General features: G+C 35.6%; 1 protein-coding gene across 1 annotated transcript in view; it reads left to right on the forward strand.

Annotated features, from left to right (window-relative positions):
• The first annotated feature begins 5306 nt into the window (after positions 1-5306).
• The window catches only part of LOC145666658 (uncharacterized), a 41030-nt gene continuing 26603 nt past the window's right edge, over positions 5307-19733 (forward strand). The window contains exons 1-3 of the mRNA XM_081734115.1: positions 5307-5443; positions 8944-9312; positions 16434-16538. Coding sequence (XP_081590241.1) covers positions 9014-9312; positions 16434-16538 — 404 coding nt within the window. The 5' untranslated portion in view covers positions 5307-5443; positions 8944-9013. The remainder of the gene's footprint in view (positions 5444-8943; positions 9313-16433; positions 16539-19733) is intronic.

Here is a 19733-nt window from a genome sequence, read left to right on the forward strand (position 1 = left end):
TCCTCTCTTCTTTTCCGTTTGTAAACAACCTCGTTTCGCAAGCAAAAGACGGTAGTTCAATGACGTCAGCCATGGCGAAAGAAAGAGGTGTCTATAGGCGGCCTGGATCTCACACACAGATGGACGTATTTAACATATAGCTGAAGTATTTAACATACGTATACGTATGTAAAATACGGAAGATTGTTAGATGTCAGACATCCTGCAGCGACATGATGTAATATCTAAGCGGGTAAAAGGCAGTACCTATGTAGTATATGGATAAAGTACGCTCCGTACAGATTTCCTTAGTAAACATAACGATTCCTTGTATTTGTACAATATACCGCTGTCCGGATAATGGATTTTTCTCAGTGTGTTTCACGTGTCAATGAAGTTCCAAGCCAAAGATATATATACAACAGCACCATTACATAGCAGTGAACACGTTTCCTGTTTGAAAGAAGACAAACATATTGGGTGCCAGGAAACCTCCAGTAAATGGCATGCCAGTCGGAACTAATGATAGAGAGAATGTAATCACATCCTCTCTACTATAATAGTGTAGTTCGTAGGGATTACTTGCCTACCATATCAGCTATCACTTGCCTGTGAGGTGTATCGTTTCGTGCGGCTGCGAAGACTTGTTGACAGTGTCTGGTTAGTGGTGACAGATTAGTGTAGTTTAGTTACTCCGTTTGTTGTTTGTATGACAGTAAGTACTTTTAGTAGTGCAATGGGTTGCAAGTATTGTGTTTAGCTATGAATTGACTAATGGAAACAGTCATGAGGCAACTTGGTTATATCGCGAAAGATTTCCAAATAGGAAACATCCGAATCACTACACGTTTGTTCCAGTGTTTGCGGGAAACGGAACATTTGTGACAACCTCACGACCAAGTGAAGTGACGAACCACCGGGGATTCCGCCATCGAAGAACGGTGCTTGATTGTGTAAGGTAACAGCCTTCGACAAGTACAAGAATCATAGCATATGAAATGGGTTAAGTAAACAATACTCTGTGGAAAGATCTACATGAACAGCAGTTGCGTCCCTACAAGTCGCAAAAAGTACAAAATCTAAGTCAAGCTGACTTCAACTTTCGTGTATTACAGTGCTGTGTGGCTGGTCCTCAGTTTCATAACTCTATATTGTTCACTGATGAAGCCTGTTTTACTACAGTGTATATACAGGGTTATTATAAATGATTGGAGCGATTTCACAGCCCTATAGAAACTGTATGACTGTATATATTGCGATAATTTTTTTCACACACATAGAAAAACTCAAAAAGTTTTGTTAACAATTACAAATGTTCGATATGTGCCCCCTTAGTGATTCGACAGACATCAAGCCGAAAATCAAGTTCTTCCCACACAGTTCTGGCTCGCAGTTCTGGCAGGTTTGCTGGTGGAGGAGGCGTGAACACTAAATCTCTCACATAACCCCACACAAGAAACAAAGGTCTACGCATGGGATTAGGTCAGGAGAGAGTGGAGGCCATGAGATCAAATGCTTTCTCGGCGCCCGTCGCTATCTTGCCTCACTGCTCACTGCTGCACTCTCGTGGTAGAAATCTGAAGTACACCTGCAACAAACAAAACTTTTTGAGTTTTTCTACGTTATTGTTGAGTTTTGTTACATTATCTCAAATGCAGTGAATTTATGAAATCGCTTCAATTATTTATAATAACCCTGTAATAGTCAGAACATTCACGTATGTCCTGATGAAAACCCTTGCACGACAATTGTCAAGAGTCATCAACAGACTTTCGAAGTAAGCATATGGGCAAAAATAGTTGGCAACCACTTCCGGAAGGCTGTCTGATATGCTACAACATTTACTGTGTGATTAGAAGTAGAAAAATCAACCAGAGCACACTCTATGAATATCCCCCTAAAAGTGTTGCTATTAGTGTGTTTGAGTTAGGTGATGTCTTGATCTTTTTGACTGTTGGGAATCCTGGATGCTTCTATGTCCTTCATTGTGCTTTTGACTCTGAGCAGTACTGGTACACTCATGTTTCGTCTCCAGTAATAGTTTGTCTCAGTAAATCCTCCTAATGCTTATTAAAGCGGATGAGGTGTGAAAAGGACGCGAGTTTTTCTTCTTCGTCGTCTTTTGTGATTGTTGGTCAGTTGTCGCGGAACCAAGCTGCTGCAATTTATCTATATTCTAAACGTTTGTGTATAATGTTTCACATTGTGCCACGTGGTAAATCAAACTATACTTCCAATTCTACCAGTGGCATTTGGTGAATCATCTATACAAATGTTTACTTGAAGGGAGAAGATGTGCTGTCGTCCAATGACACACGCTCCTCTGCTCATCTAGCAAACTTACGCAACCATTTACGCACACCCTGCACTGTCATCACATTTGCACCCTATATTTGCTGCAATTCCTTATGAATTTGAACTAGACCTATCTGTTTCTGTTGCCCACAAAAACCGAATAACAGATTGCACCCGCATAGACCACTGAATAGCCATTTTGTGGACGCCTTAGGTATGACACGTGAAGCACTAAAACTAGATTCTGCAACCACAAAGCAGTCAAGGTATGAATTCCGTCGCGGCCACGTAGCAGCTTTTTGACTGCAACAGTACAAAAGATATGCATTAGAGTACTTTATTTTCTGATGTTGCCTCCTATATAAATAAAACAAATCATGTAACTAATGTAGCCGATATTTTATATTAAATATGTAATTTTGAGTAACACCTTCAAATCTTTACTGAATGTATTAATTAAAGTAAAAAGTAGTTTGCTGAATCCTGTTTATCATCTGTTCTAAAAACTGTTACAGTCAGTAGCAAAACTATCTCCACCCCTGACAGCTATGACTTCATTAGGTCAGGTCCAGTACTTCTCCTATCAAAACGCCTGTACATATGTAACCCAACTTACAACTATCATTTTAATTACGAGACGATAGTTGGTAAGGCTATGGAACACTGAAAAAGGCACTTGCCATGGATGTGATACATGCAGAAATTTCTCCAATTTGAGATTAGTATCAATTGTTTGGAACGTGTTGTCCAATGAGTACTATATATAAATGATATTACAATTCGTTGTGTGCATAATGTATTATTTCACTACATTCTGCATGTGAGAAGAAAGAATAAAACATTGATCATACATGAGTTAGAAATTGTTAAGATTAACTGAAAATATCAAACCTGGAACGACTGCTGGAAATAAGGTTTTAAATCTTTGTCTCCATTCATGGACTTACTTCAATTCCCCATCTATCGAACATCTCTTTCCTTCAAGAGAAGATATTTCATATCACACAGCGAATGGATTGATATTGAAGCATGTTGAATATTTACGACTTCGAATCCGGGTCACCTTGGAGGAAACCAATACCGGCACACAGTAGCGTACGCAGGAATTTATTTCGAGGGGTCCAAACTCAATATGAGGGTATTTTATATTAAAATTCCTAAAATGGCCCTAAAATTAGGCTAAATTTACACAAAAATCGAAATTTCGGGGAGGTCCGGACCCCCAGGACCCACTCCCTGCGTACGTCCCTGTCGGCACACTAATCACTTGCATACGCCGACCACTTACATGATATTGTACAAAAAGATTAGCTAGTTGGAGACCTCTCATGTGAGACTAGTCCAGATACTAAGGCCTGTATGAGAAAACAATCATTAGTCGAATTATTCATCTTTTTGTTTTTTAACTCAAAATCAAGGCAAAAAGACCTTTCTAAGGAAAATGTCTCGAAACGTTTCCCAAGTAAAGACTGAGGTTCCAATGTTAGTTCCGCAGCTTAGGAAGAACAAACGAGAACAGACATTATTTTGTAATTATTTAAATTGTATCAAGACTTCCAGTAATATTAGTTTATTTTCGAAAATATGCTTAGCAAACTTATTACCTCCGTAACTAATACTTTAATTTGTCACCTTTACACAAAGGATTTGTAGCGTAGTGGTGTCGTACGAAGCTACTAAAAGACAGACCCGGGTTCGAGTTCCACCATGTCAATTTTGTCATCAAATTTTATTGCTTAGATTACTATTATTATTACTATTATTATTATTATTATTATTATTATTATTATTATTATTATTATTATTATTATTATTATTATTATTATTATTATTAAAATTTGTAATGTATTTGTTCTAAAGAAAACTAGGAGTAGTGGTTTTGCTTGAATTTTATCTCAAAAATGAATTCAGGTAATTTGGTTCATATTTCATAAATAAATATTTCAATAACACCGGAATAGTACGACATCCCATTTGTCCTCGAGAAAAGTCCAATAGCGGTATTTTGTTCTTCATAGTGAGATTTTACGGATGATTTTCTCAATAACTCAGACGATTTTGTTCATAATTTCTAAATAAATATTTTATTAATAACTCTATGATGTTGGAAAAATCACTTCCTACGAAAATATCCACACTAGATAGTTTACTCTTCGAGATGAGTTTCTTTTCTTTTTTCTTTTTTCTTTCTTTTTTCTTCTTTTTTACATTTTATCAGATACGACTCATGCGTGCGAATTTCTTAAATTTAATAGCCAAATATTTCCTTAAGAATTCTAACAAATTACTGTCATTCTTCACGAGAAATCTAAATGAGATTGTTTACTTTTGAGAGTGAATTCTTTTCGCATGATGCTTCCCCCAAAAAGCTTTTTGAGTTGTTCAATCAGCGCGTGTAATCTCTGTTTACATACATGTCATTAAAAGCAATATAATAATAATAATAATAATAATAATAATAATAATAATAATAATAATAATAATAATAATAATAATAATAATAGAAATCGGGATTTGACTCACCCTGTATAATGAGAATTTTAGTCACCATGCATATAAGATCTGAGTAATCATTGACAGAGAGGTTTAAAATTTTAAACGAATCGTGCTCCTCCCTACTCACCTAATATATTTATGGCCACTCCAAAATTATGTGGCTTGTTGCGGTCCTGCGTACGTTCGATGTTGGAAGTTGACTAGCTTGTTTACCACTGTTTACCCTATTGTCTGTGCAGCTAGGTAGTTTTTTTTTTCCTTCTGACGAACAAACACTATGGTGTCACGCACTTTAATTTTGCATATCTAGAAATTAACTTCCTTAGATGCACTGCGTCTAAGTCGTCTCACGAATGTTCAACAATATTTATCAAGATAACATAGGTAACGACCATTTTTTAATGTTCTGCAGTAGGTCTATAGTGAAATAGAGCATTAACAGGAGTCATGGTTTAAAATCAATCGAGAATCAACGGTAAATTAACAATGGTAATGTATTAATTGTTACTAGAAAATACTATGCCTTTATTCTATGGAAATTTATAAATTGTTTGGCAAATACACTGTAAATACTAAATTTTTAGTATAATGCACCTGTAAAAATTTTTTATCCATATGGCAGGCAGCCGCCTGACCTCCTAAACAACCCTGACACCAAGTTGTGTATTAATCTGTAAGTAGCATTACGCCTAATTTTTTGTTAGGATATAATAATTACATGGATGGAATTTATAGGAATACTGGTTTATTCTAGTTCGGTTTAATAAACTATAGATGTTTCTTACAATTATATATTTAAAATGAAATCCACATTTTCGATAACACTATGATCTTGTAGCGCACACACTAAGGTATACACAAGTTGATTCATTTATATTGAGTCGAATTTGAATGTGCCACTTACCAAGGAAATGCCGTGTTTCCATCATCGTTTGTGTTGAATCTGTACGCCACTTCCACTGACTATTGCTCGGCATCGGAGTTTGCATTGCAGGAGTTGTGTTGCATCTGGATCATGGGTATTGCATTATACTCTTCTTTACATGCTTTTCACAGGCTGGAAACGGCGTGGTTTCGACCATGGAGAAGATGCCGCTTGAGGAGTCCGAAATCAAAATGTCCAATGGGCTGGCATCTGAACTTTTGACAGGGATGTCAGAGAAGGGACTGCCAAAATTCCAGTATGCTGTTCCGTAGGACAACAGAACTCCAGCGATGGTTTCGTCATGTGACTGTATGCCTCGTCTTGGTGTAGTTCAACCTGGTTCATGTGTTGTCAGTACAATACTAAGATATTACGCTGGTACATTTCAGTCAGGACATGAGTACGCATTATTGGTTTTGATGTTTGGCTCCATCTTTCGGAAATGCAGTTTGTCCCTATACGTGAAACCGGTCACAAACATGAACCCTTTTGGGAAACTCTCTGCGCACTGGCGGAAGATCGTGCTTTGGCCCTTGGCATCAACAGGTACATGTATGTAATCGCACGAACTTTACCACAGTATGTGATGTAAATCTACGCCTCATATCAAGGGTGATAACAAACTTCAACCGATCACCCACGACATGACATTCATACAACCTCTTGCAGTTCCTTTTTCGTTCAGCCATATGACACATTTTCATTGCATACACATTGCTCTTGCGAACAACTGTAAGGCGTAAATCCCTGTGTACCGCAGTTGATTGTCGCATGCGATGTGCGGCATTTGCTGACTATTGTACGCTGTATGTGGGGATTTTGGGAGATTGCCATACGCTGAACATAACGCAATAATGGCAAAGTCCTGTTCACAGGATACCGGTTTGCAGCTGCTCGTGTCGGTCTGGTGGGTCCAAAACTCTGTGCTACATACTTCCGTATAATACGATTCACACTAGCACGATCTAGAGGAAAATTACGCACTTTGTGGTGGACAAACACCGTGTGCGTGGGTTTTCTCGGGGTTCTTCCGTTTCCTCCCACTTTCTTCATTCCACCATTTCATTCATTACTCATCATCACCGTCTCCTTTAGCCTAACCGGCATAACCGTGGGACGTAAAACTCAAAGATTTCATTTCATTTCATTTTCGATATAATATAATGTGAATTCCTTATATTCTTCAAAAAGTTTAATTTTTAATTAAATAAAACAAGTAAATCCATATGCAAGTTTATGCTTGTTTGTACGTGCACAATATTGTTTACAAATTGAATTAATTTATGTATTGGTATAAAATTAACATACAATATTTTCTAAGTCAACTGATATCCTGTTCTACTCTGATTCCCTCTGTTGCAATTCTGAAAATTAAGGGTTATTTTAGAATTATTAGCAATCTTTTATCACGACCTATTGTTGTGCAATTTAATGATAGTAATGATTAGTTGAGTTGAGTTTGAGTTTAACGCCCCTTTTCAGCAGCGAGGCTATATAAGACGGGACCTACTGATTAACGTGGAATCCGAATCACATGAGCTCGCACCGGATAATTCGAATAAAGTTACTTCCTTGAAGTTACTAGATGCGTTTGAGAAAATGGAAGAAAAAATTATGGAACGTTACCAATGGCTGCAACTAGGTTGCAAAATCAATAATTATTTATCATTGACGCTATTGTCTCCAGGACCTTTTCGATGTAATAAACATTGTTCCTGAAATGAAATACCACCAGGATAATTTCTACTTGCATGTGAATCTTCAAAATCATATGTGCATATTTCTCGTAATAATTCAATTTATTTATACGATCAAGAAAAACTTATGAATTCTCTCTTTATTATAATCCATTACTCAAAGAAAATATGGCGTCACTTTCCCCTTCTTACGCTATGATTTCTCATATTCCTGGTCCTTCTCTTTTCAGAAAGCAAATTTTTATTGGTAATACGTATATTTTCCGCCAAATTTTTTCCCTGTTACTACTTCTCTCTTTTGTCTTTAATTTTCCTCTACGAAATTCTTCCAGAGTTACTATGTTTAGCAATATCTGGTGTGATAACGAACTAGTGTGATTACAGGCTTCGGATTCAGTTCTCCCTTTAGGTGACTATTTCAATGATTGTACTTCAAGAATCGTTCTCGTTTGACATAGCCTGCTCCATAAACAAGCCGGGAAGGAATCCTAATCCAACATGTGAAAAACAAGTGTCTATCGAAGGGGTAGATCACGGTTGTAAGAATACTTTTACTATGTTTACACAATCATGCCTCTTTTGATGAATAATTGCAACACAGGAAGAGGCTTAGCTTAGTAAATGCTAAAACTTTTCAAGTGTTGCAGCAACCAATTACCAACGGCAACACTTTAAAGGGATTAAAATGGCTGATAAACAGCAATATCTAATGCATGCGTGCTATTGGATGCCATAAGAACTTGATCATATCGTAATTTGTAAATACGAGGATCGTTCGGAAAGTAACCTAAGTTTGGTAAAAAAGAAACACGAAAGTAAATAAGATGAATTTATTGTTCAGGCAACACCTGAAAACTACGTATTTGCTCTATTTTTCTACATAGTTTTCATAAGCATTCCAGCACTTATCCTTTCTCTGCCCTAGCTTAGAAATTCCATCAGCATAAAGATCTTCGGTCTGTGCCTACTTCATGTAGCCTAACCTCTGTGTCACTACGTCATATAAGACGTCCTGAAAATTTGTGGAAATTCATCGGAAAGCTCCGGGATTGTGAAACGCCGATTTTCACAAACTTTTCCATCAATTTTCTGAACTAGTTCATCAGTAACCACTGATGGCTTGTCACTCCTCTCTTCATCATGAATGTTTGTTCGTCCACTTTTAAATGAACGAACCCATTCACTAACATCTCCTTCACTCATCACACTTGATCTATACACGGCACAAAGTTCCCGATGAGTAGCTGCTGCCGAATATTGTTTTGCCGTGAGAAAGTGTATAACAGCTCATACTTCGCACTTGGCGGGATTTTCTATTGCAGCACACATTTTGAGACGCTACAAAAGTGGAACTAGTGATCAGACAACCTTCACTCTGCCACGGCTGGATGCAGACTGATCTACCGCGCATGTCTGTGCAAAGATGGTAGTCTGCCCCTAGTACTTCACGCACAGTGGCCAATCAAAAGTTACTTTCCGAACGTACCTCGTATTATTAACTATATGTGGGATACTACTGAAATGATTCTAATAGTACTCTTTCATTCGTAGCTTATACCACTATGTAGCAAACTACACTGTAAGTATTAAGTGATAAAGGTCATCAAATCAAAGAAGAGGAATGCTGAAGCTTCGTTCGATTTTGAGCGGAAAAGACGTCTATACGGAAGAGGTGACGGAATCATCAAAGGATCGGCCAGTAAATACTCAGAACAATGTAGGTTATCAAAAGTCAGGGAAGGATATCTCTTCCTCACCAGGTCCCTCTCCACGAATATCAACACCTAGTAGTCGTTCTCCGTCTTTTAATACCAAACCATCTTCAGCATCTGAGGACAGTTCCAAAAGGAGACCGATGAAAATGAGGGAAACGCTGTCTCACAAGGAATATAGCGATCTTCTTGCTATGCCAAAAAGGCAGTAAGTATAATTTTGAGATTTTACTTAAACGAAATATGATCTAGAGTTTAACATAAGTAGCTATACACTATCTTCCAAAAGTTAGAAACACTAAGAAAAACAAATAATAATAATAATAATAATAATAATAATAATAATTATTATTATTATTATTACTAGCAGCGTTCACCCCGCTTCGCTGCGGTCACCCCGGAACGCAATAAACTTTGTTACTTAGATAATTTTTACTTTTTCGCTTTCAAGTGATATGATAAAAACCATAGAAGATTGCAGTAAATCTTAACATTATATCGCCTGTCATTTATGTTAACCCGCCCCGCTTCGCTGCGGTCATCCCGGTGCTGGCATATTGTAAAAGTGTCTGTAAAAATAAGCAAATCAATTAAAAAATTTTAAACAGAAGATTCAAGCTATTTTCCGCTGTATATCGCCTGTCATTTATGTTAACCCGCCGATCCTCACGGTCATGCGGGTTGCATATAAATACGTTTATTTTTACCTATGATGAACTAATAACAAAGGATTTGTACGTTATGGACACCTGAATGGTCAATTATCTCAAGACACTGGTAATTAAAAATTAAAGTGATATGATAAAAACCATCTAGGGTCCAAATCCTAATAACCCCCCAAAAATGAAAGAAATTGGTTCAGCCGTATTAGCGTGATGAGCGGACAAAATTTTGTACGTTCTCTTTTATATATATAGATTATTATTATTATTATTATTATTATTATTATTATTATTATTATTATTATTATTATTATTATTATTATTATTATTATTATTATTATTGAAATAAATGTTTTCGCATATGATAAAATAATGTTTAAGGAAAAATGTAAAAGTCGAAATTGAGCTTTTCGATACAGAGAAATTAAACTCGAGTCTCATCAAAAAAAGCACCTTCATTTATAATAACTTTCTCACAGATTATTGGTACTCTATTGATTAATTTCTTAATGTAGGCGCTATCCTGTTGTTTCTATTTGTTCTGGAAGACATAGGCCTATCTCTTACATTTATTGAGATGAGTGGAAACAAATCTATTTAGGTTTTCTGTTACAAACTAGTAGGCAATGCAGGTAGTGTGTGGATAGTAAGGGAAACACTGTGTGTCACTTCTAGCTACCTAGACATCAACCGAAAAAATCTGCTTTCAATACAGCTTAAACCTAGCAAATAATGACGCATATATTCACTTACTGCAATTAACAACCAAAGCAAATAAACAAAACATATTATATAATGTCTGGTTTATCTGCTTTGGTTGTTTATATATTTATTTTATCTAAGCTTTATGGCCCAGGCCAGCAATCGTCTACTGTCTGGACGGAAGGAGTTTGTAAAGATTGTGATTTAAGTTTTCACCAATAAGAGGTTTTAATAGCCTGTACAAAACGCTTGCTAGTCGAATTTTCAGTCGTACCTACTCTATATTGTTTATAATTTCACGTAGATTTATTACTTTATATTGGATTGTACCTACTTAGAGTTTTGACTTTGTATCACTATTCTTATTATAATAGCAAGACACTTTAGTCTGCGAGTAACGCTAAAAATGCAAATTTCAAGAAATGTAACGGATTGCATATGTAGGCCTAACTAGGCGTAATATTCAAGCGGTCGCAATTTGGATATTTAAGTCTTATTCTAAAAGCAAAACGCCAGTTCCTAATAGTCTGTCAGTTACACTAATTCTAATACTTGTCGCAAGTTGTGCTGCCTCCTATCTGACGTCAAGACATATCGCTAGCGTGCAAGCGATTCACAGACGAATCGAAGGCTTGGGGAGAAAGACTAATTAAAATGTCATCCAGTAGTTTTTGTTCTTTAAATTAAAAACTAATACATTCTGTGAAAAAAGTACCGTAAATTTGTCAATAAAACACTAAATATTAATTAATTGCAGAAATGTATTTTGTCGTCTTCAAAATGTACTCCATTTGAGCAATACACGTATGCCAACAATTTACTTGATCATCAATATATATATATATATATATATATATATATATATATTCAGTGAATTTCATTTGATGGAGTCAATTAAGTCAGAACGCCTTTCGCAAGATAGTAATTCGAGTTTTTGAAACAGAACAACGACTACTAGGTCCAAATCAGCTAAATACATAGCTTGATTATGAATATTCGTTAAATTTTTAGCCAAGAATTCTGTTACAATATCGCCTTGTGTATGGTGTGTTATCGTGGTTCCACAGCTCGGCTCTTTTGCGACGAATATTTTCATGTCAACGCCTTATGACTCTCTAGGTTACGTAAAGACTCTTTGTTGACCGTTTGTCTCTCTGGCAGAAATTCTGAATGAACACCACGTAATTGAAAAAAGAAGTAAGCATTACATAGATTTTGGAGCGACTTTGACGCGGTTTGTTGGTTTTCATGAGGTTTTCATTTTCCCTCTCCATTCAGCAACCTTTTTGTACGTCAAACACATACATTCATGTCTTAACAATGCGTTTTATGAATGTAGGATTGGATCTGGACCAGTTAAGCATATCTTTAGTGTCTTGTTTCCGATGTTTATTTTGAAGAAAATTATGCTCAACGGAACAAGTTGAGTGCCGACACATCTCATGCACAAATTATCAATAAGGATGGTTTCGTGTGAAATGTTGAGATCCAGGACCATCTCTCTATCTCTCAAGCTTCGATGACATTTCTTTCATTACACTTCCACTGTGCTCATGTTTTCGTCGGTCGAAGACGTTGAAGGACGACCGAAACGAGGCAAATCTTCACACACTTCTACGCGTTCTTTGTGCGTTTTGTACTACTCGCATGGTTGAGTTTCGGATAAAACTGATTCACCATAGGTCTTCTCCAACACTTTCAAGAATTCTGCTCACGAAATTCCTTTGGGAAAATTTCGGACAAACTCTTTGCTCACTTTTTTAAAGTTTATTTATTTATTGTTAAAATCGCAAGATATACTTGAGGTCAGCTACAAAACCAGCAGATGTAGACAAAATAATTGACCGATCGCACTTATATTGCACACCATAACCAGGAATATTGCTACCATCTTACAACAGACAAAACGAATTACAGAAGATTTTACATCGGCTTTTTGAATGAGAAATTCCGGATACTTTTTTGATAGAATGTAATTGTCCATTTTCTTCATAGCCATTGTAATAATATATGAAATATCTTGTCACTATAGTATAGTAAACTTAAAGATGTAATATTATTCTAGACAATTAAGCTTGCGGGAGTCTTTTGGTCAGCAGAATACAATAAATTTAAATATAAATGTTTACTCTCTATAAGGTAAGTAGTTATAAGCTTGAAAAAGTCTGAAGTTTAACTCTGCAAAAACGAAAACTTTCTATTGAAAATTTTTCTGTGTTAATTAAATCCAACTAGGTTCGTTATTACAAGCTTTTCTAGAATTCATATGCATGTTATTCTTGTCAATTTCATTTACCCAATTATTCCAAAGGCAAAATAATACTTAAATCGGACCATTCCTCGATGCTCTGCGGTACTGTGGCTAATTTGGCTTATGTAAAATATTAATAAACTTAGGCCTATGATCTGTGTTTGGAATGCAGAAAAAGAATAATTAAGGGTACCGCGAACAGAAAAGAACAAAAAGAAGAAGAAAAAGTTGAGACAACAATGTCTTAAAAGGTATTAGACGGAATGTATTAAAAATTCGTTCTTTTGAGTTACTTCGTGAAGATTAACTATAACAGTGATGATTGATTATGCACTATTTTAAAATTTGGTATCTCAAGGTGAGTTGAACGATATAAAGTAACTATACCTACGTTTGTCCTTTCAGCTGCGAATACGGCTACAGGGTTCGGTATTGGTTAGAATTTAGAAAGTGAATGATCACTGAGCGTTTACCTTCTACTCAGGTTTACGTTCGTGGCTAAGCAGTTAGCGTACGCGCCTTTGCCGTGGGAGACCCTAGTTTGATTCTCGGGGAGAGTTCATGTGGTTCGGATTCCACGTTAATCAGTAGGTCTAGTCTCATATAGTCTAGAGGTCTAGTCTCATATAGTCTAGTCTCATATAGTCATATAGAAAGGGACGTTAAACTTAAAATTAACTCAACTCAGGCTAACGTGCAAGCATCCCAAACTGCTTGTGAGTCCGGTGTTTTGCTTATTGTGTTGCGTACTAGAAAGCAACAAAAACTTAAAAAAAAAAAAAAAAAACAAGATTCTTAAAAACATAATTTTCCTTTATTCATATTTGTCTTGTGTTTATTAATTCGGCTTATTTATTCATTTTTCAATTTCTTCTATTTTTCGGGGTCATGTGCTTTTGTCCACTGTACTAATGTTTTGATGCTACTTCCAATTTCCTTGACTATATCAACCCCACGCATCCTATAGCGAGGGTATTTGTATCCACGAAATTCTAGCTTAATAACGTTTAGTTCTAATTTTGAATGCTCCAGCGCGGTGTTGTGGTAACGATAGAAAGTTTTTGCTTTTAACGTGTTTTAAATGAACTCATTTTTATTGGCAAAAAATCTTTATTTGAAGTCCGGACTCGCCCTTTCGTAAAAAGCTCAAATATGATGTAAATGAGACTGAAAATCAATATACTGCAGAGAATATAGAAAGGAAGTATTGCCAATAGCGCAAATCCCGGGGGGATGAGGGGAACATGTTCCCTCCAATCTTGGAACTGAGAGGACTGTTCTCCCCAATAATTCGATTTGAATTTTTTTTTGGGGGGGGGAATAATTCATGTATAATTCTTGACAATTCTCAACCAAACTTACAATACGGTAATTTTTTATATCAAAATATTTTGGGATTTATTTTAAATAAAAATTTCATCCATTTTGTGTGTCAATGGGAATGAATTTAAAACACTTATTGCTATGCCTCTTTGAATGGCAAGGCTTACCCGTTGGAACAGGAAATGTTTGCTTCTAGGGTCCCCTGATTTATTAATTAAAGCTGACCTCAAATTTGTCAAAAATTTACTTGTTTCTTTACTAAAAACACCCATGGTTTCAGTAGCAAAAGCAATGAAAAGATGATCTTCTTTTAATTTTGAATATTTCGAATTATTTTTATTTATAAGAGGAATAATAGCAACAATATAGGTTTTACAACGATATAAATTATAAACATTTTCCACGATATCTAAACTGCAAAATGTAGTAACAGATATATTGAATATTAACTGTTTACTAAAAATAGAACTACAAAACTACGTTTTGTATAACTTTTTCTGGTTGCAAAGTCACTATTATAGGAAACGCCAAAAAGGGACGAGCACAAGTGAATGTTCTTTTAGCACTCAGTGATCTTCATCTATTCTATAAGCATTACTAACAGTACATCCTGGATCAATGAAAGGAACAGTGCTCGATATCTGCGAGCTCTTTTAGAAAGACTAATGGATTGGAAACATTTATTCCTCCATACAATCTTCTGTTCAGAATTCAAAGCAAAATATTTGCTGCATGAGATATGAGACTAATAGTTCTATAATCTTCACATCTCTTTAGGTTTGATTTCTTAGCCATCGGAATCATGATCGTTGTCAAGAAGTCTTTTGGCCACTCTCCTGTTTCATATATTTCATTGTACAGTCGGAACAATTCTTTCTTGTCCTTATCTCTCATATTCTTAATGAATTCAACTGATATATTATCTATCCCGGTTGCCTTTTCATTCCTAATCTCGGATATAGCTTTTTCAAATTCACTCCGAAGAATACTAAACCCTTTATCATCCTCGCCTACTTCATTTTCTCTTCAACATCTAGGTCACATGCTCTATTCCTCCTCTCATGTAAGTCTTTAAAATATTTTTTTCTATCTTGCTAAGACTTCCATTCTCTCACTGACTACCTTCCCCCTTCTTATGTTCTACTGCTATCGGAATACCCGCTTGTTTCCTCCGAAGGCCCATAGTTTTCATTTCCTTGTACATTTCCTTGTATTTCCCAACCCTTTCTAATGTTTCTATGTTCTCGTATTTTCTTTTCTAAAACCCTTCCCTTGCTTCGTCTGTTTCTCTTCGCAACTTGTTGTTTAACTTTTTGTACATCTTTCTCCCCTTTTGTGTATCAACCTGTTTCCACGTCTTCCTTACTCTCACTCTCTGCAACATCTGATCTTTCTTACCCGTTTTGTGCTTACGGTAACCTACCACATCTTATGCAACCTTCTGTATGCAAAATTTAATATGTTCGCACTGCCTGTTACTACTGACACTTATTCTTTCCTTGTTTGAGTATTTTTCTTCGAATTTTTCAACGGAAAGATTTCTTACTTCCTCGATTTTCATCTTTTCAGTATTCAATATCTTGTTGCCTACTTTTCTTCTCCTATATTTTTAACTTGAATATCCATTTCGGCTAGCACGAGGTTATAATCAGAGAAACATGTCAGTCCTGGGAAGGGTCTTCGCGTTTCTCAAGCTATTCCGATATCTGTCCTGAATCATAACACCGTCTATCTGATATCTTCCGCCATCTATTGGAGATTTCCATGTATGTCTTCTTCTCTTGTGCTGATTGAACCACGTGTTCCCAGTTACTAATGAATTCTTTCTACAGAAATCGACCAGCCCCTCTCCCCTTTCATTTCTTTAGCCTAAATGGTATTTTCCTACAACACTACCTTCCTGTTTTTCTCCCTCAATTGCATTAAAATCTCCCATTACAATTACACATGCACCCCTCTTCTCCCTGTCTATTTTCTCATAATTTTCCTCTACTTTTTCAATTGTATGCGAAGTCGTCGGTGAATATGTCTGTACTTTCTTCTGCTAATAAATTACTACAGGAAATATATTAGTCGTAGAAAAATAAAATTCATTAATATAATATTTATATTCTTTTTTTTAAATAAAAAGATCAGTGTACTTTTGTAAATTAATGTCGACATTACATAATATTATTATTGTTCATTCACGATAACAAGAAGCATTAGAATAGAATGTTTTTTTTTTACTTTGTTTCTTTTCTTTCTTAAGTTTTTTAAACAACAAAATTAATTGGTGAAATATAAGTTCTAGAATAGTGGAGAATATTAGTAACCATATTTTTGGTTACTAACATGCTTTGAATCTATCAGAAAATATTTGTCCTTTTATGTATTAATTTCTTCTTTTAGTTACGTACGAGCTGTTTACAATGAATACTCGGATGTTTTACAAGACAAAAATTTACGTCAGTTGGAAGATATTATAACCAAACACTACAAGTCAAGGACAAACTTGTAAGTATCTTACTTTGTAATGTCGAATTATCTGAAAATTTCTTGTTATGCTGAACCAAGTGATAAGTTAAATTAAACTTTGGGTCAACTTTACACTAACCACTCTAGCAATAATAACCCATTGTAGCTGGTATTCTTGCGCAGTCAATGATAGTGTCACTACTTAAGAGCATGCGGCGAACACGCTGCCAACGTGAAAATAAACAAGATATTTAAAAAACAAATGCAAATCACAAATTAAATTAGGTATTGAGAGTGGAAAGCACCCTCCCCCTTCGAACAATAATATTATTCTATGTAATAGATAACATTACTAACCAGATTTTTTGAATTCTTCATAACCAATTTGTACACACACCTCCAATCAACAAATGATCGATCCGGAAACCAAGCCCATGCTCAATAAAACTGTGTCTACCTTTTTTGACAAAACACCAACTCTCTGCACACTTAACCTTGTATTCTCAAAGAACATTCTCCGTAAAGCAGAAACAAGTCAAAACATTTTACCCCAATCGTTCGTCCATTACAACGAAACAAATATTGTCCCATATCTAGGGGTACCATAGTCCAATTTTGAACGGAACATTCCCGGTGTCCCGCTGGTGTAAATTTTGTCCCGGTTTCCAGTCGTGAGAATCTTTTCAGCCCTTTTATGTGTGCTCTATCCTCATAGCAGTATTCTAAAGCATTATTCCCGGTGGGGGGACTCGGTCGAAAAAGTGTAAAACTCTTTTTCTTTTTCTAGCCCAGCCCCCCTAAATGAAATTTTTGTTGGTTTTCCTCCTTCACACCAGGCAAATGCCGGGGTGGTACCTCACATAATGGTCTCAGGCCGCTTCCTTCCTTCCCCAATCCCTTCTTCCTTCTCTTTGTTCTGATAATGTGCTCGCCAAGGGACGTCATCCCTCAAAACGTGACGGTCTAAATGGCCTTAGATGCCGAAAGCCCAGAAATCTAAATCCTAATCCTAAAGCATTATTTTTGGAATTACATAAGTCTACTGTTACATAAACAGTTACATGTGTAATTTTTATTTATAATACTTTTAAATGTTTGGTAAAGCGTGCCACATTACAGCATCAGTTCATTTATAATCTTGGAAACTAATATAGTTTTCATAAGCATAATTACTCGTGCGCCCAACAAATGAAATACAAATGAGCAATTGTATTGACTAGATACTTTGTATCGATAGAAGTGAAAATATACCTCTCACCAAAATGTTCCAGTTACCATATCATTAAATGCCGAAATATACATACGCTTCCATCTAGCTAACTCATTATAGAAAAATAACTTTCTACACGAGAATGATAAGTTTTTGCTTTAAAGTTTCAAAACATTATGAAAAATATATTGAAAGATATGAAAAATAATTAACAAGAAAACTTTCACAACATACGTTAGCTTTATCTTTTCACATTTTCAGTTGACCTGATATTTTTTAACAATATCTTTTGTGGATACAATAGTCAAATATACTTTTACATGTAAAGTGTCTAAAATTGACGTGACAATACACTTGAGTTTAGAAAATGCGAACAGATCAGGGCATTTCGGAAAATGTATGCGAACGGAAATTTTTACTCTCAAAATGCGGACATGTCCGCATAAATGCTGATATATGGTAAGTCTAGATTTACCTGCCACTAAAATGTCTCGGATTGGAATAGTAAAAATATGGTATGGTAACTCAACCCATATTCCTTGATAATTTCACAGTAGTCCCACATTTTCTGCAATTTGTGTGTAGATTAATCATGCTATCTTTCTCAAGAAACTGCAACAAAATCAGTCTCTTTATTACCTCACTGACGGAGAAAAAATCATGTAAATTTATATCACAGCCTTGGCATAACAAGACATACTAGGACACCATGAAATTAACTACTGAATGATCATAAAATGAGAAATAACCAATTTATACCACGATCTTCACATAACGAAGACATCTACGACACCCTACAAACTAATCATCACACGAATATACCACGAAACAAAAGAATCACTTGCTCAAATACAACAGCGCAATCTGTCGCACGAAATGTTTAAAAATGAGTCCTACTTTTCGATGTGCATAAAGACGAACTGGAATGTTTAATGTAAAGCAGACCCAAACTCGTTTGAAATTAGTCCTATGGTGAGAAATACCTTTCACAAAAATACCCTTGCTTGCATCTCCCAAACAGATACAAATTAAGGATAGACTAACCTGTAAACTACCTGCCAGCTGCCCTAGGCAGATTATTATGTTAATCCTAATTAATTCTTACGTTTTCATTTTGAGAGGTGTTGGATGTTTTGACAAGTTGGTAAGCCATACATGTGTTTTACTTTACACATAATGAGTCTACTTATGCCTGTATTTACGCACAGACCATAGGGGCTTGAATCCAGGGTAGCATTTTACAAAAAGAAATCGAGATTAAAGCATTGTAAGAGGAATAAAAAGGCAATCCACGAGAGAGAAATGTAATGGAGATATACTGAAAACAAAAGTGGTATCTCAGCGCGATTGAGTATTCTGGTCACGATATTATTGGCACTAGAAAGAGCTGAAGCTGTTGTCTGCCAGTGTAAAACTAGAATGTTTCATCTTTCGTCAACTTTTTAAATGCATAGAACAAATAAGAGGAGCGTAAAATGTTCTTGAGCCCAGTGACATAAGAGGCAAGAGAAATATTAAATACAGTCTTAAGTTCATCGTTCAACCCAAATTTTTAGAACTTTATTTATGTCCTTGATACAGTTAAAACCAAATATCAACAGAGCGACTTTTATACTTGATGTCGTTCTTTATACTGTAATTTAATGCTGATGTAGCGTCACATTCCTCTATAGACTATTATCAAATTAGAACTACGAGTTGTTGCTCGTATGTAGTGTAATTGTTAATTATTTTTAACGGAATTAATTTTATTATTATTGTTACCTTACTTTGATAATTTACTCATTTTTGAAGCTTGAGGGTAATAATGAGTTCAACTACCTGCGGATGAACATAACGATAGTTTAGAATTTTAACCAAATTTCAGGAAATCAGATATTTTTCAAGTGTTATGAAAACATTAAACTAGGTGAATGTGAATAAGCTATTTTTATCCCCCTCATCAAGAGGTTGGTCATTATCATGGAAAGATCAAAGTCCTTGCCTATCCTGTGTTAATTGCTTTATCTACTTAAACTTATACA

Source organism: Thermobia domestica, chromosome 12 (genome assembly GCF_964235325.1).
Source record: "Thermobia domestica chromosome 12, izTheDome1.hap1.1, whole genome shotgun sequence".
Classification (NCBI taxonomy): domain Eukaryota; kingdom Metazoa; phylum Arthropoda; class Insecta; order Zygentoma; family Lepismatidae; genus Thermobia; species Thermobia domestica.